We start from the raw sequence: 25,077 nt of genomic DNA, 5'->3' as shown, positions 1-25,077 counted from the left end.
TGTAGGTTTGCGGCAGGGGTGTGTGATGTCTCCATGGTTGTTTAAATTGTTTATGGATGGGGTTGTTAGGGAGGTGAATGCAAGAGTTTCAGAAAGAGGGGCAAGTATGAAGTCTGTTGGGGATGAGAGAGCTTGGGAAGTGAGTCAGTTGTTGTTCGCTGATGATACAGCACTGGTGGCTGATTCATGTGAGAAACTGCAGAAGCTGGTGACTGAGTTTGGTAAAGTGTGTGAAAGAAGGAAGTTAAGAGTAAATGTGAAGAAGAGCAAGGTTATTCGGTGCAGTAGGGTTGAGGGTTAAGTTAATTGGGAGGTAAGTTTGAATGGAGAAAAACTGGAGGAAGTAAAGTGTTTTAGATATCTGGGAGTGGATCTTGCAGCGGATGGAACCATGGAAGCGGAAGTGGATCATAGGGTTGGGGAGGGGGCGAAAATTCTGGGAGCCTTGAAGAATGTGTGGAAGTCGAGAACATTATCTCGGAAAGCAAAAATGGGTATGTTTGAAGGAATAGTGGTTCCAACAATGTTGTATGGTTGCGAGGCGTGGGCTATGGATAGAGTTGTGCGCAGGAGAATGGATGTGCTGGAAATGAGATGTTTGAGGACAATGTGTGGTGTGAGGTGGTTTGATCGAGTAAGTAACATAAGGGTAAGAGAGATGTGTGGAAATAAAAAGAGCGTTGTTGAGAGAGCAGAAGAGGGTGTTTTGAAATGGTTTGGGCACATGGAGAGAATGAGTGAGGAAAGATTGACCAAGAGGATATATGTGTCGGAGGTGGAGGGAATGAGGAGAAGTGGGAGACCAAATTGGAGGTGGAAAGATGGAGTGAAAAAGATTTTGTGTGATCGGGGCCTGAACATGCAGGAGGGTGAAAGGCGGGCAAGGAATAGAGTGCATTGGATGGATGTGGTATACTGGGGTTGACGTGCTGTCAGTGGATTGAATCAGGGCATGTGAAGCGTCTGGGGTAAACCATGGAAAGCTGTGTAGGTATGTATATTTGCGTGTGTGGATGTATGTATATACATGTGTGTGGGGGTGGGTTGGACCATTTCTTTCGTCTTTTTCCTTGCCCTACCTCGCAAACGCGGGAGACAGCGACAAAGCTAAAAAAATAAAGAAAAAAAAAAGAATCCCTGTTGACAATCCAATAATTTTTCATAAATAACAGTCATTTGTCATTGATAACAGGTATTGCATATATTAGGTTTATGAGAATTTACATGATTATTGAGATAGCTGGTCATACTTTCAGCTTTGTAAGCTGGTCATACTTTCAGGTTTGTAATTTTTTTCTCTTTCAGGATTCAAGACACTGTAACATAGACATTTCATTACATCCTTACCTGAGGGTTTAATGTCTGTGCTTGGGACAGTAGACGTTTTGATCAAGCTAGGGGGCAGTGCAATCACTGAGAAATCACAGCTAGAAACATTTAAAGAGTCTGCCATCAGTGAAGCCGTGAAATTGATCAAGCTGTGTTTGAACAAGGGGCTAAAAGTTATAGTTGTACATGGTGCCGGGTAAGTAGCAAGGTAATGATACATATTTGAGGACATTTCCCTCCCTGTAAAACCTCAGGTGCAAATGACCCACAGCTTAGGCCCCTCTATAAATTGGATCTCGAAAGTAATGAAGATGTTTCACGTTTCCATTTATGTATTTAGATTCTTCTACATATGGAACTTTAATTCATGTTTTTTCTTAAGATTGAAATCATGAAACTTTTCAAATATTAAGTTCGTTAAACACAATTTTCATGTGTCTTTCAGATGCTGTAAAGGTAAACCTGAGTCTAGGAATGGTATTCATTTTGAATTTGGAGGATGAAGTGAAAAAGTTTTCGAGCAATTGGGGCTTGAACATACAGGAGGGTGAGGGGTGCAAGGAAAAGAGTGAATCAGAATGATGTGGTATACTGGGGCCGCATGCTGTCACTGGACTGAGCCAGTGCATGTGAAGTGTCTGGAGTAAACCATGGAAAGGTCGGTGGGGCATGGATATGGATGGGGAGCTGTGTTTTTGGTGCATTACACATGAAAGCTAGAGGCTGAGTGTGAACGAATTTGGTCTTTTTTGTCTGTTTTCCTGGCACTACCTGGCCGAAGCGGTGGAGGGGTAGCAGTGCTGTTTTATGTGGGATGGGGTGGCGACAGGAACTGCTGAAGGCAAGTAAGTATGAATATGTACATGTGTATATATTTATATGTCTGTGTATGTGTGTATATGAATGTATTGATATTTATATGGGAAACAGAAGAAGGAGTCACGCGGGGAGTGCTCATACTCCTCGAAGGCTCAGATTGGGGTGCCTAAATGTGTGTGGATGTAACCAAGATGTGAAAAAAGGAGAGATAGGTAGTATGTTTGAGGAAAGGAACCTGGATGTTTTGGCTCTGAGTGAAACGAAGCTCAAGGGTGAAGGGGAAGAGTGGTTTGGGAATGTCTTGGGAGTAAAGTCAGGGGTTAGTGAGAGGACAAGAGCAAGGGAAGGAGTAGCAGTACTCCTGAAACAGGAGTTGTGGGAGTACGTGATAGAATGTAAGAAAGTAAATTCTCGATTAATATGGGTAAAACTGAAAGTTGATGGAGAGAGATGGGTGATTATTGGTGCATATGCACCTGGGCATGAGAAGAAAGATCATGAGAGGCAAGTGTTTTGGGAGCAGCTGAATGAGTGTGTTAGTGGTTTTGATGCATGAGACCGGGTTATAGTGATGGGTGATTTGAATGCAAAGGTAAGTAATGTGGCAGTCGAGGGAATAATTGGTATACATGGGGTGTTCAGTGTTGTAAATGGAAATGGTGAAGAGCTTGTAGATTTATGTGCTGAAAAAGGACTGATGATTGGGAATACCTGGTTTAAAAAGTGAGATATACGTAAGTATACTTATGTAAGTAGGAGAGATGGCCAGAGAGCGTTATTGGATTACGTGTTAATTGACAGGCGCGCGAAAGAGAGACTTTTGGATGTTAATGTGCTGAGAGGTGCAACTGGAGGGATGTCTGATCATTATCTTGTGGAGGCTAAGGTGAAGATTTGTATGGGTTTTCAGAAAAAAAGAGTGAATGTTGGGGTGAAGAGGGTGGTGAGAGTAAGTGAGCTTGGGAAGGAGACGTGTGTGAGGAAGTACCAGGAGAGACTGAGTACAGAATGGAAAAAGGTGAGAACAATGGAAGTAAGGGGAGTGGGGGAGGAATGGGATGTATTTAGGGAATCAGTGATGGATTGCGCAAAAGATGCTTGTGGCATGAGGAGAGTGGGAGGTGGGTTGATTAGAAAGGGTAGTGAGTGGTGGGATGGAGAAGTAAGATTATTAGTGAAAGAGAAGAGAGAGGCATTTGGACGATTTTTGCAGGGAAAAATTGCAATTGAGTGGGAGATGTATAAAAGAAAGAGACAGGAGGTCAAGAGAAAGGTGCAAGAGGGTAAAGAGGGTAAATGAGAGTTGGGGTGAGAGAGTATCATTAAATTTTAGGGAGAATAAAAAGATGTTCTGGAAGGAGGTAAATAAAGTGCGTAAGACAAGGGAGCAAATGGGAACTTCAGTGAAGGGCGCAAATGGGGAGGTGATAACAAGTAGTGGTGATTTGAGAAGGAGATGGAGTGAGTATTTTGAAGGTTTGTTGAATGTGTTTGATGATAGAGTGGCAGATATAGGGAGTTTTGGTCGAGGTGGTGTGCAAAGTGAGAGGGTTAGGGTAAATGATTTGGTAAACAGAGAAGAGGTAGTAAAAGCTTTGCGGAAGATGAAAGCCGGCAAGGCAGCAGGTTTGGATGGTATTGCAGTGGAATTTATTATAAGAGGGGGTGACTGTATTATTGACTGGTTGGTAAGGTTATTTAATGTATGTATGACTCATGGTGAGGTGCCTGAGGATTGGCGGAATGCGTGCATAGTGCCATTGTACAAAGGCACTTATACAGAGGTATAAGTTTGTTGAGTATTCCTGGTAAATTATATGGGAGGGTATTGATTGAGAGGGTGAAGGCATGTACAGAGCATCGGGTTGGGGAAGAGCAGTGTGGTTTCAGAAGTGGTAGAGGATGTGTGGATCAGGTGTTTGCTTTGAAGAATGTATGTGAGAAATACTTAGAAAAGCAAATGGATTTGTATGTAGCATTTATGGATCTGGAGAAGGGATATGATAGAGTTGATAGAGATGCTCTGTGGAAGGTATTAAGAATATATGGTGTGGGAGGCAAGTTGTTAGAAACAGTGAAAAGTTTTTATTGAGGATGTAAGGCATGTGTACGTGTAGGAAGAGAGGAAAGTGATTGGTTCTCAGCGAATGTAGGTTTGCGGCAGGGGTGTGTGATGTCTCCATGGTTGTTTGATTTGTTTATGGATGGGGTTGTTAGGGAGGTGAATGCAAGAGTTTTGGAAAGAGGGGCAAGTATGAAGTCTGTTGTGGATGAGAGAGCTTGGGAAGTGAGTCAGTTGTTGTTCGCTGATGATACAGCGCTGGTGGCTGATTCATGTGAGAAACTGCAGAAGCTGGTGACTGAGTTTGGTAAAGTGTGTGAAAGAAGAAAGTTAAGAGTAAATGTGAATAAGAGCAAGGTTATTAGGTACAGTAGGGTTGACGGTCAAGTCAATTGGGAGGTAAGTTTGAATGGAGAAAAACTAGAGGAAGTAAAGTGTTTTAGATATCTGGGAGTGGATCTGGCAGCAGATGGAACCATGGAAGCGGAAGTGGATCATAGGGTGGGGGAGGGGGCGAAAATCCTGGGAGCCTTGAAGAATGTGTGGAAGTCGAGAACATTACCTCGGAAAGCAAAAATGGGTATGTTTGAAGGAATAGTGGTTCCAACAATTTTGTATGGTTGCGAGGTGTGTCCTATGGATAGAGTTGTGCATAGGAGGGTGGATGTGCTGGAAATGAGATGTTTGAGGACAATGTGTGGTGTGAGGTGGTTTGATCGAGTAAGTAACGTAACGGTAAGAGAGATGTGTGGAAATAAAAAGAGCGTTTTTGAGAGAGCAGAAGAGGGTGTTTTCAAATGGTTTGGGCACCTGGAGAGAATGAGTGAGGAAAGATTGACCTAGAGGATATATGTGTCGGAGGTGGAGGGAACGAGGAGAAGTGGGAGACCAAATTGGAAGTGGAAAGATGGATTGAAAAAGATTTTGTGTGATCGGGGACTGAACATGCAGGAGGGTGAAAGGAGGGCAAGGAATAGAGTGAATTGGATCGATATTGTATACCGGGGTTGACGTGCTGTCAGTGGATTGCATCAGGGGATGTGAAGCGTCTGGGGTAAACCATGAAAAGCTGTGTAGGTATGTATATTTGCTTGTGTGGACGTGTATGTATATACATGTGTGTGGGGGTGGGTTGGGCCATTTCTTTCGTCTGTTTGCCTTGCGCTACCTCGCAAACGCTGGAGACAGCGACAAAGCAAAAAAAAAAAAAGGATATATATATATATATATATATATATATATATATATATATATATATATATATATATATATATATATATGTGTGTGTGTGTGTGGAAGAAGAAAGTTAAGAGTAAATGTGAATAAGAGCAAGGTTATTAGGTACAGTAGGGTTGAGGGTCAAGTCAATTGGGAGGTGAGTTTGAATGGAGAAAAACTGGAGGAAGTGAAGTGTTTTAGATATCTGGGAGTGGATCTGGCAGCGGATGGAACCATGGAAGCGGAAGTGGATCATAGGGGGAGGGGGCGAAAATTCTGGGGGCCTTGAAGAATGTGTGGAAGTCGAGAACATTATCTCGGAAAGCAAAAATGGGTATGTTTGAAGGAATAGTGGTTCCAACAATGTTGTATGGTTGCGAGGCGTGGGCTATGGATAGAGTTGTGCGCAGGAGGATGGATGTGCTGGAAATGAAATGTTTGAGGAGAATGTGTGGTGTGAGGTGGTTTGATCGAGTGAGTAACGTAAGGGTAAGAGTGATATGTGGAAATAAAAAGAGCGTGGTTGAGAGAGCAGAAGAGGGTGTTTTGAAGTGGTTTGGGCACATGGAGAGGATGAGTGAGGAAAGATTGACCAAGAGGATATATGTGTCGGAGTTGGAGGGAGCAAGGAGAAGAGGGAGACCAAATTGGAGGTGGAAAGATGGAGTGAAAAAGATTTTGTGTGATCGGGGCCTGAACATGCAGGAGGGTGAAAGGAGGGCAAGGAATAGAGTGAATTGGAGTGATGTGGTATACCGGGGTTGACGTGCTGTCAGTGGATTGAATCAAGGCATGTGAAGCGTCTGGGGTAAACCATGGAAAGCTGTGTAGGTATGTATATTTGCGTGTGTGGACGTATGTATATACATGTGTATGGGGGGGGGGTTGGGCCATTTCTTTCGTCTGTTTCCTTGCGCTACCTCGCAAACGCGGGAGACAGCGACAAAGTATAAAAAAAAAAAATATATATATATATATATATATATATATATATATATATATATATATATATATATATATATTTTTTTTTGCTTAGTCCCTGTCTCCCGCGTTTGCGAGGTAGCTCAAGGAAACAGACGAAAGAAATGGCCCAATCCACCCCCATACACATGTATATACATACGTCCACACACGCAAATATACATACCTACACAGCTTTCCATGGTTTACCCCAGACGCTTCACATGCCCTGAGTCAATCCACTGACAGCACGTCAACCCTGGTATACCACATCGATCCAATTCACTCTATTCCTTGCCCTCCTTTCACCCTCCTGCATGTTCAGTCCCCGATCACACAAAATCTTTTTCACTCCATCTTTCCACCTCCAATTTGGTCTCCCACTTCTCCTCGTTCCCTCCACCTCCGACACATATATCCTCTTGGTCAATCTTTCCTCACTCATTCTCTCCATGTGCCCAAACCATTTCAAAACACCCTCTTCTGCTCTCTCAACCACGCTCTTTTTATTTCCACACAATTCTCTTACGCTTACATTACTTACTCGATCAAACCACCTCACACCACACATTGTCCTGAAACATCTCATTTCCAGCGCATCCATCCTCCTGCACACAACTCTATCCATAGCCCACGCGTCGCAACCATACAACATTGTTGGAACCACTATTCCTTCAAACATACCCATTTTTGCTTTCCGAGATAATGTTCTCGACTTCCAAACATTCTTCAAGACTCCCAGAATTTTCGCCCCCTCCCCCACCCTATGATCCACATCCGCTTCCATGGTTCCATCCGCTGCCAGATCCACTCCCAGATATCTAAAACACTTTACTTCCTCCAGTTTTTCTCCATTCAAACTTACCTCCCAATTGACTTGACCCTCAACCCTACTGTACCTAATAACCTTGCTCTTATTCACATTTACTCTTAACTTTCTTCTTTCACACACTTTACCAAACTCAGTCACCAGCTTCTGCAGTTTCTCACATGAATCAGCCACCAGCGCTGTATCATCAGCGAACAACAACTGACTCACTTCCCAAGCTCTCTCATCCCCAACAGACTTCATACTTGCCCCTCTTTCCAGAACTCTTGCATTCAGCTCCCTAACAACTCCATCCATAAACAGATTAAACAACCATGGAGACATCACACACCCCTGCCGCAAACCTACATTCACTGAGAACCAATCACTTTCCTCTCTTCCTACACGTACACATGCCTTACATCCTCAATAAAAACTTTTCACTGCTTCTAACAACTTTCCATCCACACCATATATTCTTAATACCTTCCACAGAGCATCTCTATCAACTCTATCATATGCCTTCTCCAGATCCATAAATGCTACATACAAATCCATTTGATTTTTTTTCTAAGTATTTCTCACATACATTCTTCAAAGGAAACACCTGATCCACACATCCTCTACCACTTCTGAAACCACACTGCTCTTCCCCAATCTGATGCTCTGTACATGCCTTCACCCTCTCAATCAATACCCTCCCATATAATTTACCAGGAATACTGAACAAACTTATACCTCTGTAATTTTAGCACTTAGTCTTATCCCCTTGGCCTTTGTACAATGGCACTATGCATGCATTCCGCCAATCCTCAGGCACCTCACCATGAGTCATACATACATTAAATAACCTTACCAACCAGTCAATAATACAGTCACCCCCTTTTTTCATAAATTCCACTGCAATACCATCCAAACCTGCTGCCTTGCCGGCTTTCATCTTCCGCAAAGCTTTTACTACCTCCTCTCTGTTTACCAAATCATTTTCCCTAACCCTCTCACTTTGCACACCATCTCGACCAAAACACCCTATATCTGCCACTCTATCATCAAACACATTCAACAAACCTTCAAAATACTCATGAGTCATACATACATTAAATAACCTTACCAACCAGTCAACAATACAGTCAACCCCTTTTTAAATAAATTCCACTGCAATACCATCCAAAGCTGGTGCCTTGCCGTCTGTCATTTTCCGCAAAGCTTTTAGTACCTCTTTTCTGTTTACCAAATCATTTTCCCTAACCCTCTCACTTTGCACACCACCTCGACCAAAACACCCTATATCTGCCACTCTATCATCAAACACATTCAAAAAACCTTCAAAATACTCACTCGATCTCCTTCCACATCACCACTACTTGTTATCACCTCCCCATTAGCCCCCTTCACTGAAGTTCCCATTTGCTCCCTTGTCTTATGCACTTTATTTACCTTCTTCCAAAACATCTTTTTAGTCTCCTTAAAATTTAATGATACTCTCTCACCTCAACTCTCATTTGCCCTCTTTTTCACCTCTTGCACCTTTCTGTTGACCTCCTGACTCTTTCTTTTATACATCTCCCAGTCATTTGCATTTTTTCCCTGCAAAAATTGTCGAAATGCCTCTCTCTTCTCTTTCACTAATAATCTTCCTTCTTCATCCCACCACTCACTACCCTTTCTAATCAACCCACATCCCACGCTTCTCATGCCACAAGCATCTTTTGCACAATCCATCACTGATTCCCTAAATACATCCCATTCCTCCCCCACTCCCCTTACCTCCTTTGTTCTCACCTTTTTCCATTCTGTACTCAGTCTCTCCTGGTACTTCCTCACACAAGTCTCCTTCCCAAGCTCACTTACTCTCACCACCCTCTTCACCCCAACATTCTCTTTTCTTTTCTGAAAACCCCTACAAATCTTCACCTTCGCCTCCACAAGATAATGATCAGACTTCCCTCCAGTTGCACCTCTCAGCACATTAACATCCAAAAGTCTCTCTTTCGCATGCCTATCAATTAACACGTAATCCAATAACGCTCTCTGGCCATCTCTCCTACTTACATACATATACTTATGTATATCTCTCTTTTAAACCAGGTATTCCCAATCACCAGTCCTTTTTCTGCACGTAAATCTACAAGCTCTTCACCATTTCCATTTACAACACTGAACACCCCATGTATACCAATTATTCCCTCAACTGCCACATTACTCACCTTTGCATTCAAATCACCTATCAATATAACCCGGTTTTGTGCATCAAAACCACTAACACATTCAGCTGCTCCCAAAACACTCGCCTCTCATGATCTTTCTTCTCATGCCTGGGTGCATATGCACCAATAATCAACCATGTCTCTCATCAACTTTCTTTTTTACCCATATCAATCTAGAATTTACTTTCTTACACTCTATCACATACTCCCACAACTCCTGTTTCAGGAGTAGTGCTACTCCTTCCCTTGCTCTTGTCCTCTCACTAACCCCTGACTTTACTCCCATGACATTCCCAAACCACTTTTCTCCTTTACCCTTGAGCTTCGTTTTACTCAGAGCCAAAACATACAGGTTCCTTTCCTTAAACATACTACCTATCTCTCCTTTTTTCTCATCTTGGTTAGATCCACACACATTTAGACACCTCAATCTGAGCGTTCGAGGAGGATGAGCACTCCCTACATGACTCCTTCTTCTGTTTCCCCTTTTAGAAAGTCAAAATACAAGGAGGGGAGGGTTTCTGGCCCCCTGTTCCTGTCCCCTTTAGTCGCCTTCTATAACTCGTGAGGAATGCGTGGGAAGTAGTCTTTCTCTCCTATCCACAGGGATATATATATATATATTTTTTTTTTTTTTGCTTTGTCGCTGTCTCCCGCGTTTGCGAGGTAGCGCAAGGAAACAGATGAAAGAAATGGCCGAACCCACCCCCATACACATGTATATACATACGTCCACACACGCAAATATACATACCTACACAGCTTTCCATGGTTTACCCGACGCTTCACATGCCCTGATTCAATCCACTGACAGCATGTCAACCCTGGTATACCACATCGATCCAATTCACTCTATTCCTTGCCCTCCTTTCACCCTCCTGCATGTTCAGGCCCCGATCACACAAAATCTTTTTCACTCCATCTTTCCACCTCCAATTTGGTCTCCCACTTCTCCTCGTTCCCTCCACCTCCAACACATGTATCCTCTTGGTCAATCTTTCCTCACTCATTCTCTCCATGTGCCCAAACCATTTCAGAACACCCTCTTCTGCTCTCTCAACCACGCTCTTTTTATTTCCACACATCTCTCTTACCCTTACGTTACTTACTCGATCAAACCACCTCACACCACACATTGTCCTCAAACATCTCATTTCCGGCACATCCATCCTCCTGCGCACAACTCTATCCATAGCCCACGCCTCGCAACCATACAACATTGTTGGAACCACTATTCCTTCAAACATACCCATTTTTGCTTTCCGAGATAATGTTCTCGACTTCCACACATTCTTCAAGGCTCCCAGGATTTTCGCCCCCTCCCCCACCCTATGATCCACTTCCGCTTCCATGGTTCCATCTGCTGCCAGATCCACTCCCAGATATCTAAAACACTTTACTTCCTCCAGTTTTTCTCCATTCAAACTTACCTCCCAATTGACTTGACCCTCAACCCTACTGTATGTAATTACCTTGCTCTTATTCACATTTACTCTTAACTTTCTTCTTTCACACACTTTACCAAACTCAGTCACCAGCTTCTGCAGTTTCTCACATGAATCAGCCACCAGCGCTGTAACATCAGCGAAGAACAACTGACTCACTTCCCAAGCTCTCTCATCCCCAACAGACTTCATACTTGCCCCTCTTTCCAAAACTCTTACATTCACCTCCCTAACAACCCCATCCATAAACAAATTAAACAACCATGGAGACATCACACACCCCTGCTGCAAACCTACATTCACTGAGAACCAATCACTTTCCTCTCTTCCTACACATACACATGCCTTACATCCTCGATAAAAACTTTTCACTGCTTCTAACAACTTGCCTCCCACACCTTATATTCTTAATACCTTTCACAGAGCATCTCTATCAACTCTATCATATGCCTTCTCCAGATCCATAAATGCTACATACAAATCCATTTGCTTTTCTAAGTATTTCTCACATACATTCTTCAAAGGAAACACCTGATCCACACATCCTGTACCACTTCTGAAAACACACTGCTCTTCCCCAATCTGATGCTCTGTACATGCCTTCACCCTCTCAATCAATACCCTCCCATATAATTTACCAGGAATACTCAACAAACTTATACCTCTGTAATTTGAGCACTCACTCTTACATATATATATATATATATATATATTTTTTTTTTTTTTTTTTTTTTTATACTTTGTCGCTGTCTCCCGCGTTTGCGAGGTAGCGCAAGGAAACAGACGAAAGAAATGGCCCAACTCCCCCCATACACATGTACATACACACGTCCACACACACAAATATACATACCTACACAGCTTTCCATGGTTTACCCCGGACGCTTCACATGCCTTGATTCAATCCACTGACAGCACGTCAACCCCTGTATACCACATCGCTCCAATTCACTCTATTCCTTGCCCTCCTTTCACCCTCCTGCATGTTCAGGCCCCGATCACACAAAATCTTTTTCACTCCATCTTTCCACCTCCAATTTGGTCTCCCTCTTCTCCTCGTTCCCTCCACCTCCGACACATATATCCTCTTGGTCAATCTTTCCTCACTCATTCTCTCCATGTGCCCAAACCATTTTAAAACACCCTCTTCTGCTCTCTCAACCACGCTCTTTTTATTTCCACACATCTCTCTTACCCTTACGTTACTTACTCGATCAAACCACCTCACACCACACATTGTCCTCAAACATCTCATTTCCAGCACATCCATCCTCCTGCGCACAACTCTATCCATAGCCCACGCCTCGCAACCATACAACATTGTTGGAACTACTATTCCTTCAAACATACCCATTTTTGCTTTCCGGGATAATGTTCTCGACTTCCACACATTTTTCAAGGCTCCCAAAATTTTCGCCCCCTCCCCCACCCTATGATCCACTTCCGCTTCCATGGTTCCATCCGCTGACAGATCCACTCCCAGATATCTAAAACACTTCACTTCCTCCAGTTTTTCACCATTCAAACTCACCTCCCAATTGACTTGACCCTTAACCCTACTGTACCTAATAACCTTGCTCTTATTCACATTTACTCTTAACTTTCTTCTTCCACACACTTTACCAAACTCCGTCACCAGCTTCTGCAGTTTCTCACATGAATCCGCCACCAGCGCTGTATCATCAGCGAACAACAACTGACTCACTTCCCAAGCTCTCTCATCCCCAACAGACTTCATACTTGCCCCTCTTTCCAAGACTCTTGCATTTACCTCCCTAACAACCCCATCCATAAACAAATTAAACAACCATGGAGACATCACACACCCCTGCCGCAAACCTACATTCACTGAGAACCAATCACTTTCCTCTCTTCCTACACGTACACATGCCTTACATCCTCGATAAAAACTTTTCACTGCTTCTAACAACTTGCCTCCCACACCATATATTCTTAATACCTTCCACAGAGCATCTCTATCAACTCTATCATATGCCTTCTCCAGATCCATAAATGCTACATACAAATCCATTTGCTTTTCTAAGTATTTCTCACATACATTCTTCAAAGCAAACACCTGATCCACACATCCTCTACCACTTCTGAAACCACACTGCTCTTCCCCAATCTGATGCTCTGTACATGCCTTCACCCTCTCAATCAATACCCTCCCATATAATTTACCAGGAATACTCAACAAACTTATACCTCTGTAATTTGAGCACTCACTCTTATCCCCTTTGCCTTTGTACAATGGCACTATGCACGCATTCCGCCAATCCTCAGGCACCTCACCATGAGTCATACATACATTAAATAACCTTACCAACCAGTCAACAATACAGTCACCCCCTTTTTTAATAAATTCCACAGCAATACCATCCAAACCTGCTGCCTTGCCGGCTTTCATCTTCCGCAAAGCTTTTACTACCTCTTCTCTGTTTACCAAATCATTTTCCCTAACCCTCTCACTTTGCACACCACCTCGACCCAAACACCCTATATCTGCCACTCTGTCATCAGACACATTCAACAAACCTTCAAAATACTCATTCCATCTCCTTCTCACATCACCACTACTTGTTATCACCTCCCCATTTGCGCCCTTCACTGAAGTTCCCATTTGCTCTCTTGTCATACGCACTTTATTTACCTATTTCCAGAACATCTTTTTATTCTCCCTAAAATTTAATGATACTCTCTCACCCCAACTCTCATTTGCCCTTTTTTTCACCTCTTGCACCTTTCTCTTGACCTCCTGTCTCTTTCTTTTATACATCTTCCACTCAATTGCATTTTTTCCCTGCAAAAATCGTCCAAATTCCTCTCTCTTCTCTTTCACTAATACTCTGACTTCTTCATCCCACCACTCACTACCCTTTCTAATCAACCCACCTCCCACTCTTCTCATGCCACAAGCATCTTTTGCGCAATCCATCACTGATTCCCTAAATACATCCCATTCCTCCCCCACTCCCCTTACTTCCATTGTTCTCACCTTTTTCCATTCTGTACATAGTCTCTCCTGATACTTCTGTATATATATATATATATATATATATATATATATATATATATATATATATATATATATATATATATATATATATTTTTTTTTTTGCTTTTTAATTTTAATATATATATATATATATATATATATATATATATATATATATATATATATATATATATATATATATATATATATATATATATAAATATATATATATATAAATATATATATATATATATATATATATATATATATATATATATATATATATATATATATTTTTTTTTTTTGCTTTGTCGGTGTCTCCTGTGTTTGCGAGGTAGTGCAAGGAAACAGACGAAAGAAATGGCCCAACCCACCCCCATACACATGTATATACATACGTCCACACACGCAAATATACATACCTATACAGCTTTCCATGGTTTACCCCAGACGCTTCACATGCCCTGATTTAATCCTATGACAGCACGTCTACCCCAGTATACCACATCGATTCAATTCGCTCTATTCCTTGCCCTCCTTTTACCCTCCTGCATGTTCAGGCCCCGATCACACAAAATCTTTTTCACTCCATCTTTTCACCTCCAATTTGGTCTCCCACCTCTCCTCGTTCCCTCCACCTCCGACACATATATCCTCTTGGTCAATCTTTCCTCACTCATTCTCTCCATGTGCCCAAACCATTTCAAAACACCCTCTTCTGCTCTCTCAACCACACTCTTTTTATTTCCACACATCTCTCTTACCCTTACGATACTTACTCGATCAAACCACCTCACACCACACATTGTCCTCAAACATCTCATTTCCAGCACATCCATCCTCCTGCGCACAACTCTATCAATAGCCCACGCCTCGCAACCATACAACATTGTTGGAACCACTATTCCTTCAAACATACCCATTTTTGCTTTTCTAGATAATGCTCTCGACTTCCAAAGATTCTTCAAGGCTCCCAGGATTTTCGCCCCCTCCCCCACCGTATGATTCACCTCTGCTTCCATGGTTCCATCTGCTGCCAGATCCACTCCCAGATATCGAAAACACTTTACATCCTCCAGTTTTTCTCCATTCAAACTTACCTCCCAATTGATTTGACCCTCAACCCTACTGTACCGAATAACCTTGCTCTTATTCACATTTACTCTTAACTTTCTTCTTTCACACACTTTACCAAACTCAGTCACCAGCTTCTGCAGTTTCTCACATGAATCAGCCAACAGCGCTGTATCATCAGCAAACAACAACTGACTCACTTCCCAAGCTCTCTCATCCCCAACAGACTGTATACTTGCCTCTATTTCCAAAACTCTTGCATTCACCTCCCTAACAACCCCATCCATAAACAAATTAAACAACCATGGAGACATCACACACCCCTGCTGCAAACCTACATTCACTGAGAACCAATCACTTTCCTCTCTTCCTACATGTACACATGCCTTACATCCTTGATAAAAACTTTTCACTGCTTCTAACAACTTTCCACCCACACCATATATTCTTAATACCTTCCACAGAGCATCTCTATCAACTCTATCATATGCCTTCTCCAGATCCATAAATGCTACATACAAATCCATTTGCTTTTCTAAGTATTTCTCACATACATACTTCAAAGCAAACACCTGATCCACACATCCTCTACCACTTCTGAAACACTGCTCTTCCCCAATCTGATGCTCTGTACATGCCTTCACCATCTCAATCAATACTCTCCCATATAATTTACCAGGAATACTCAACAAACTTATACCTCTGTAATTTGAGCACTCACTCTTATCCCCTTTGCCTTTGTACAATGGCACTATGCAAGCATTCCGCCAATCCTCAGACACCTCACCATGAATCATACATATGTTAAATAACCTTACCAACCAGTCAACAATATAGTCATCCCCTTTTTTAATGAATTCCACTGCATTACCATCCGAACCTACTGCCTTGCCGGCTTTCATCCTCCCCAAAGCTTTTACTACCTCTTCTCTGTTTACCAAATCATTTTCCCTAACCCTCTCACTTTGCACACCACCTTCACCAAAACACCCTATATATGCCACTCTATCATCAAACACATTCAACAACCCTTCAAAATACTCACTCCATCTCCTTCTCACATCACCACTACATGCTATCACCTCCCCATTAGCCCCCTTCACTGAAGTTCCCATTTGCTCCCTTGTCTTATGTACTTTATTTACCTCCTTCCAAAACATCTTTTTTTTTTTTTTTTTTGCTTTGTCGCTGTCTCCTGCGTTTGCGAGGTAGCGCAAGGAAACAGACGAAAGAAATGGCCCAACCCACCCCCATACACATGTATATACATACGTCCACACATATACGTCCACAAATATACATACTTACACAGCTTTCCATGGTTTACCCCAGACGCTTCACATGCCCCGATTCAATCCACTGACAGCACGTCAACCCCGGTATACCACATCGCTCCAATTCACTCTAATCCTTGCCCTCCTTTCACCCTCCTGCATGTTCAGGCCCCGATCACACAAAATCTTTTTCACTCCATCTTTCCACCTCCAATTTGGTCTCCCTCTTCTCCTCGTTCCCTCCACCTCCGACACATATATCCTCTTGGTCAATCTTTCCTCACTCATTCTCTCCATGTGCCCAAACCATTTCAAAACACCCTCTTCTGCTCTCTCAACCACGCTCTTTTTATTTCCACACATCTCTCTTACCCTTACGTTACTTACTTGATCAAACCACCTCACACCACACATTGTCCTCAAACATCTCATTTCCAGCACATCCATCCTCCTGCGCACAACTCGATCCATAGCCCACGCCTCGCAACCATACAACATTGTTGGAACCACTATTCCTTCAAACATGCCCATTTTTGCTTTCCGAGATAATGTTCTCGACTTCCACACATTCTTCAAGGCTCCAAGAATTTTCGCCCCCTCCCCCACCCTATGATCCACTTCCGCTTCCATGGTTCCATCCGCTGCCAGATCCACTCCCAGATATCTAAAACACTTCACTTCCTCCAGTTTTTCTCCATTCAAACTCACCTCCCAATTGACTTGACCCTCAACCCTACTGTACCTAATAACCTTGCTCTTATTCACATTTACTCTTAACTTTCTTCTTTCACACACTTTACCAAACTCAGTCACCAGCTTCTGCAGTTTCTCACATGAATCAGCCACCAGCGCTGTATCATCAGCGAACAACATCTTTTTATTCTCCCTAAAATGTATTTTCCTTTGTCGCTGTCTCCCGCATTAGCGAGGTAGTGCAAGGAAAGAGACGAAAGAATGGCCCATCCCATCCACATACACATGTATGTACATGCACGTCCACACACTCAAATATACATACCTATACATATCAACGTATACATATTTATACACACACAGACATATACATATATACACATGTACATAGTTCATACTGTGTCCCTTTATTCATTCCCATCGCCACCCCACCACACATGAAATAACAACCCCCTCACCCCGCATGTGCATGATGTAGCGCTAGGAAAAGACAACAAAGGCCACACTCGTTCACACCTAGTCTCTTTAGTCTCTACCTGTCATGTATAACGCACTGAAAACACAGCTCCCTTTCCACATCCAGGTCCCACAGAACTTTCCGTGGTTAACACCAGACGCTTCACATGCCCTGGTTCAATCCATTGACAGCACGTCGACCCCTGGTATACCACATGGTTGTATTTCACTCTATTCCTTGCACTCCTTTCACCCTCCTGCATGTTCAGGCCCCGATCACTCAAAATCTTTTTCACTCCATCTTTCCACCTCCAATTTGGTCTCCCACTTCTCCTCATTCCCTCCACCTTTGACACATATATCCTCTTTGTCAATTTTTCCTCACTCATTCTCTCCATGTGACCAAACCATTTCAAAACACCCTCTTCTGCTCTCTCAACCACACTCTTTTTATTACCACACATCTCTCTTACCCTATTATTACTTACTCGATCAAACCATCTCACGCCATGTATTGTCCTCAAACATCTCATTTCCAGCACATCCACCCTCCTCCGCACAACTCTATCTATAGCCCATGCCTCGCAACCATATAACATTGTTGGAACCACTATTCCTTCAGACATAACCAAGTTTACTTTCCGAGATGATGTTCTCGACTTCCACACATTCTACAATGCTCCCAGAACTTTCACCCCCTCCCCCACCCTATTATTCACTTCCACTTCCATGGTTCCATCTGCTGCCAAATTTATTCCCAGATATCTAAAACACTTCACTTCCTCCAGTTTTTCTCCATTCAAACTTACCTCCCAGTTGACTTGACCCTCAACCCTACTGTACCTAATAACCTTGCTCTTATTCACATTTACTCTCATCTTTCTTCTTTCACACACTTTACCAAACTCAGTCACCAACTTCTGCAGTTTCTCACATGAATCAGCCACCAGCGCTGTATCATCAACGAAGAACAACTGACTCACTTCCCAAGCTCTCTCATCCACAACAGACAGCATACTTGCCCCTCTTTCCATAACTCTTGCATTCATCTCCCTAACAACCCCATCCTTAAACAAATTAAACAACCATGGTGACATTACACTTCCCTGCCACAAACCAACATTCACTGAGAACTAATCACTTTCCTCTCTTCCTACACGTACACATGCCTTACATCCTCGATAAAAACTTTTCACTGCTTCTAACAAATGACCTCCCACATCATATATTCTTGATATCTTCCACAGAGCATCTCTATCAACTCTATCCTATGCCTTCTCCAGATCCATAAATGCTACATACAAATCCATTTGCTTTTCTAAGTATTTCTCACATGCATTCTTCAAAGCAAACACCTTATCTGCACATCCTCTACCACTTCTGAAACCACACTGCTCTTCCCCAATCTGATGCTCTGTACATGCCTTCACCCTCTCAATTAATACCCTCCCACTGCAATACCATCCAAACCCACTGCTTTGCCGGTTTTCATCTTCCGTAAAGCTTTTACTACGTTCTCTCTGTTTACCAAATCATTCTCCCTAACACTCTCACTTTGCCCACCACCTCGACCAAAACACTCTATCATCAAACACAGTCAACAGATCTTTAAAATACTCACTCCATCTCCTTCTCACATCACCACTACTTGTTATCACATCCCCATTACCCCCTTGACTGAAGTTCCCATTTGTTCCCTTGTCTTACGCACTTTATTTACCTCCTTCCAAAACATCTTTATATTCTCCCTAAAATTTAATGATACTGTCTCATCCCAACTTTCATTTGCCCTCTTTTTCACCTCTTGTACCTTTCTCTTGACCTCCTGCCTCTTTCTTTTATACATCTCCCAGTCATTTGCATTATTTCCCTGCAAAAATCGTCCAAATGCCTCTCTCTTCTCTTTCACTAATAATCTTACTTCTTCACCCCACCACTCACTACCCTTTCTAATGTGTCCACCTCCCATGCTTCTCATGCCACAAGCATCTTTTGTGCAAGCCATCACTGCTTCCCTAAAAACATCCCATTCCTCCCCCACTCCCCTTACATCATTTGTTCTCACCCCTCCTTGTATTTTAAAGCTTCTAAAAAGGGGAAACAAAGGTAGTCACGCAGGGAGATCTCATCCTCCTTGAAAGCTCAGATTAGGTTGTCTAAATGAGTGTGATGTAACCAAGATGAGAAAAAGGGAGACATAAGTAGTATGTTTGAGGAAAGGAACCTGGATGTTTTGGCTCTGAGTGAAATGAAGCTCATGGGTAAAGGGGAAGAGTGGTTTGGGAATGTTTTGGGAGTAAAGTCAGGGGTTGGTGAGAGGACAAGAGCAAGGGAAGGAGTAGCACTGCTCCTTAAACAGGAGTTGTGGGAGTATGTGATAGAGTATAAGAAAGTGAACTCAAGATTGATATGTATAAAACTTAAAGTGGATGGAGAGAGATGGGTGATTATTGGTGCCTATGCACCTAGGTAAGAGAAGAAAGATTGTGAGAAGCAAGTGTTTTGGGAGCAGCTGAGTGAGTGTGTTAGTAGTTTGGATGCACGAGACCGTGTTATAGTGATGGGTGATTTGAATGCAAAAGTGAGTAATGTGGCAGTTGAGGGAATGATTAGTGTACATGGGGTGTTCAGTGTTGTAAATGGAAATGGTGAAGAGTTTGTAGATTTGTGTGGTGAAAAAGGACTGGTGGTTGGGAATACCTGGTTTAAAAGGAGAGATATACACAAGTATATGTATGTAAGTAGGAAAGATGGCCAGAGAGCATTATTGGAGTATGTGTTAATTGAGAGGCATGTTAAAGAGAGACTTTTGGATGTTAATGTGCTGAGAGGTGCAACTGGAGGGATATCTGATCATTATCTTGTGGAGGCGAAGGTGAAGATTTGTAAAGGTTTTCAGAAAAGGAGAGTGTTGGTGTGAAGAGAGTGGTGAGAGTATGTGAGCTTGGGAAGGAGACTTGTGTGAGGAAGTACCAGGAGTGACTGAGTGCAGAATGGAAAAAGGTGAGAGTAAAGGATGTAAGGGGAGTGGGGAAGGAATGGGATGGATTCTGGGAAGCAGTGATGGCTTGCGCAAAAGATGCTTGTGGCATGTGCTTGTGGCATGAGAAGCGTGGGAAGTGGGCAGATTAGAAAGGGTAGTGAGTGGTGGGATGAAGTAAGATTATTAGTGAAAGCAAAGAGAGAGGCTTTTGAACGATTTTTGCAAGGAAATACTGCAAATGACTGGGAGATGTATAAAAGAAAGAGGCAGGAGGTCAGGAGAAAGGTGCAAGAGGTGAAAAAGAGGGCAGATGAGAGTTGGGGTGAGAGAGTATCATTAAAATTTAGGAAAAAATAAAAAGATGTTTTGGAAGGAGGTAAATAAAGTGCGTAAGACAAGAGAACAAATGGGAACATCGGTGAAGGGGGCTAATGGGGAGGTAATAACAAGTAGTGGTGATGTGAGAAGGAGATGGAGTGAGTACTTTGAAGGTTTGTTGAATGTGTTGGATGATAGAGTGGCATATATAGAGTGTTTTGGTCGAGGTAGTGTGTGTAGTGAGAGGGTTAGGAGAATGATTTGGTAAACAGAGATGAGGTAGTAAAAGCTTTGCGGAAGATGAAAGCCTGCAAGGCAGCAGGTTTGGATGGAATTGCAGAGGAATTTATTAAAAAAAGGGGGTGACTGTGTTGTTGACTGGTTGGTAAGGATATTCAGTGTATGTATGACTTATGGTGAGGGGCCTGAGGATTGGCAGAATACATGCATAGTGTCATTGTACAAAGGCAAAGGAGATAAAGGTGAATGCTCAAATTACAGAGGTATAAGTTTGAGTATTCCTGGGAAATTATATGGGAGGGTATTGATTGAAAGGGTTAAAGCATGTACAGAGCGTCAGATTGGGGAAGAGCAGTGTGGTTTCAGAAGTGGTAGAGGATGTGTGGATCAGGTATTTGCTTTGAAGAATGTATGTGAAATATACCTAGAAAAACAAATAGATTTGTATGCAGCATTTATGGATCTGGAGAAGGCATATGATAGAGTTGATAGAGATGCTTTGTGGAAGGTATTAAGAATATATGGTGTGGGAGGTAAGTTGCTAGAAGCAGTGAAAAGTTTTTATCGAGGATGTAAGGCATGTGTACGTGTAGGAAGAGAGGAAAGTGATTGATTCTCAGTGAATGTCGGTTTGCGGCAGGGGTGCGTGATATCTCCATAGTTGTTTAATTTGTTTATGAATGGGGTTTTTAGGGAGGTGAATGCAAGAGTTTTGGAGAGAGAGACAAGTATGCAGTCTGTTGTGGATGTGTGAGTTAGTTGTTGTTCGCTCATGGTACAGCGCTGGTGGTTGATTCAGGTGAGAAACTGCAGAAGCTGGTGACTGAGTTTGGTAAAGTGTATGAAAGAAGAAAGCTGAGAGTAAATGTGAATTTGAGTAAGTTTATTGGGTGTAGGAGGGTTCAGGGACAAGTCAGTTGGGAGTCAAGTTTGAATGGAGAAAAACAGGAGGAAGTGAGGTGTTTAAGATATCTAGGAGTGGATTTGGAAGCGGATGGAGCCATGGAAGCGGAAGTGATTCACAGGGTAGGGTATTAGGCAAAAGTTCTGGGAGCGTTGAAAAATGTGTGGAAGGCGAGAACATTATCTCGGAAAGCAAAAATGAGTAAGTTTGAAGGAACAGTGGTTCCAACAATGTTATTTGGTTGCGAGGCATGGGCTATAGATAGAGTTGTGCGGAGGAGGGTGGATGTGTTGGAAATGAGATGTTTGAGGACAATATGTGGTGTGAGTTGGTGTGATCGAGTAAGTAATGAAAGGGTAAGAGAGATGTGTGGTAATAAAAAGAGTGTGGTTGAGAGAGCAGAAGAGGGTCTTTTGAAAAGATTTGGCCACATGGAGAGAATGAGTGAGGAAAGATTGACAAAGAGGGTATATGTGTCAGAGGCGGAGGGAACGAGAAGTGGGAGACCAAATTGGAGGATGGAGTGAAAAAGATTTTGAGTGATCAGGGCCTGAACATGCAGGAGGGTGAAAGGCATGCAAGGAATAGTGTGAATTGGAACGATATGGTATACCGGTGTCGACGTGCTGTCAATGGATTGAACCAGGGCATGTGAAGCGTCTGGGGTAAACCATGGAATGTTCTGTGGGGCCTAGATGTGGAAAGGGAGCTGTGGTTTCTGGCATTATTGCATGACAGCTAGAGACTGAGTGTGAACGAATGTGGCCTTTGTTGTCTTTTCCTAGAGCTACCTTGCATACATGCAGGGGTAGGGGGTTGTTATTTCATGTGTGGCGGGGTGGCGATGTGAATGAATAAAGGCAGCAAGTATGAATTATGTACATATATATATTTCTTTCTTTCTTTCATACTATTCGCCATTTCCCGCATTAGCAAGGTAGCGTTAGGAACAGAGGACTGGGCCTTTGAGGGAATATCCTCACCTGGCCCCCTTCTCTGTTCCTTCTTTTGGAAAATTAAAATTATATATAAAAATATATATATATTTTTTTTTTTTTTTTTTTTATACTTTGTCGCTGTCTCCCGCGTTTGCGAGGTAGCGCAAGGAAACAGACGAAAGAAATGGCCCAACCCCCCCCCCATACACATGTATATACATACATCCACACACGCAAATATACATACCTACACAGCTTTCCATGGTTTACCCCAGACGCTTCACATGCCTTGATTCAATCACTGACAGCACGTCAACCCCGGTATACCACATCACTCCAATTCACTCTATTCCTTGCCCTCCTTTCACCCTCCTGCATGTTCAGGCCCCGATCACACAAAATCTTTTTCACTCCATCTTTCCACCTCCAATTTGGTCTCCCTCTTCTCCTCGTTCCCTCCACCTCCGACACATATATCCTCTTGGTCAATCTCTCCTCACTCATTCTCTCCATGTGCCCAAACCATTTCAAAACACCCTCTTCTGCTCTCTCAACCACGCTCTTTTTTTTTTTCCACACATCTCTCTTACCCTTACGTTACTTACTCGATCAAACCACCTCACACCACACATTGTCCTCAAACATCTCATTTCCAGCACATCCATCCTCCTGCGCACAACTCTATCCATAGCCCACGCCTCGCAACCATACAACATTGTTGGAACCACTATTCCTTCAAACATACCCATTTTTGCTTTCCGAGATAATGTTCTCGACTTCCACACATTCTTCAAGGCTCCCAAAATTTTCGCCCCCTCCCCCACCCTATGATCCACTTCCGCTTCCATGGTTCCATCCACTGCCAGATCCACTCCCAGATATCTAAAACACTTCACTTCCTCCAGTTTTTCTCCATTCAAACTCACCTCCCAATTGCCTTGACCCTCAACCCTACTGTACCTAATAACCTTGCTTTTATTCATATTTACTCTTAACTTTCTTCTTCCACACACTTTACCAAACTCAGTCACCAGCTTCTGCAGTTTCTCACATGAATCAGCCACCAACGCTGTATCATCAGCGAACAACAACTGACTCACTTCCCAAGCTCTCTCATCCCCAACAGACTTCATACTTGCCCCTCTTTCCAAAACTCTTGCATTTACCTCCCTAACAACCCCATCCATAAACAAATTAAACAACCATGGAGACATCACACACCCCTGCCGCAAACCTACATTCACTGAGAACCAATCACTTTCCTCTCTTCCTACACGTACACATGCCTTACATCCTCGATAAAAACTTTTCACTGCTTCTAACAACTTGCCTCCCACACCATATATTCTTAATACCTTCCACAGAGCATCTCTATCAACTCTATCATATGCCTTCTCCAGATCCATAAATGCTACATACAAATCCATTTGAAATGTATGGGTATGTATATGCGCATATGTGGATGTGTATTTATGTGCATGTGGATGCGTTGGTCCTTTCTTTCATCTGTTTCCTTGCGCTACAACACTAATGCGGCAGACAGTGACAAAGTATAATAAGAAAGGAGACTTGTGTGAGGAATTACCAGGAGAGACTGAGTACAGAATGGAGAAAGGTGAGAACAAAGGATGTAAGAGGAATGGGGGAGGATTGGGATGTATTTAGGGAAGCAGTGATGGCTTGCGCAAAAAAAATAACGCGGGAAACAGTGACAAAGTATAATAAGGAAGGAGACTTGTGTGAGGAAGTGCCAGGAGAGACTGAGTACAGAATGGAAAAAGGTGAGAACAAAAGACGTAAGGGGAGTGGGGGAGGAATAGGATGTATTTAGGGAAGCAGTGATGGCTTGCGCAAAAGATGCTTGAGGCATGAGAAGCGTGGGAGGTGGCTAGATTAGAAAGGGTAGTGAGTGGTAGGATGAAGAAGTAAGATTATATGTGAAAGAGAAGGGAGAGGCATTTGGATGATTTTTGCAGGGAAATAATGCAAGTGACTGGGAGATGTATAAAAGGAAGAGGCAGGAGGTCAAGAGAAAGGTGCAAGAGTTGAAAAAGAGGGCAAATGAGAGTTGGGTTGAGAGAGTATCATTAAATTTTAGAGAGAATAAAAAGATGTTTTAGAAAGAGGTAAATAAAGTGCGTAAGACAAGGTAACAAATGGGAACATCAGTGAAGGGGATAAATGGGGAGGTAATAATAAGTAGTGGTGATGTGAGAAGATGGAGTGAGTATTTTGAAGGTTTGTTGAATGTGTTTGATGATAGAGTGGCAGATATAGCGTGTTTTGGTTGAGGTGGTGTGCAAAGAGTGAGGGTTAGGGAGAATGATTTGCTGAAGATGAAAACTGGCAAG

At 42.7% G+C, this 25,077-nt stretch overlaps 1 protein-coding gene across 6 annotated transcripts in view; it reads left to right on the top strand.

The window, feature by feature from the left end:
• The window catches only part of LOC139759045 (uncharacterized), a 70,276-nt gene that overhangs the window by 4,873 nt on the left and 40,326 nt on the right, over positions 1-25,077 (top strand). For all 6 annotated transcript variants that reach the window (XM_071680950.1, XM_071680951.1, XM_071680952.1 and 3 more), the window contains exon 2: positions 1,306-1,525. In XM_071680950.1, coding sequence (XP_071537051.1) covers positions 1,359-1,525 — 167 coding nt within the window. In that variant the 5' untranslated portion in view covers positions 1,306-1,358. The remainder of the gene's footprint in view (positions 1-1,305; positions 1,526-25,077) is intronic.

This window comes from Panulirus ornatus, chromosome 32 (genome assembly GCF_036320965.1).
Source record: "Panulirus ornatus isolate Po-2019 chromosome 32, ASM3632096v1, whole genome shotgun sequence".
Taxonomy (NCBI): domain Eukaryota; kingdom Metazoa; phylum Arthropoda; class Malacostraca; order Decapoda; family Palinuridae; genus Panulirus; species Panulirus ornatus.
The sequence above is the reverse complement of the archived record's forward strand: the minus strand, read 5'-3'. Positions and strand labels throughout refer to the sequence as shown.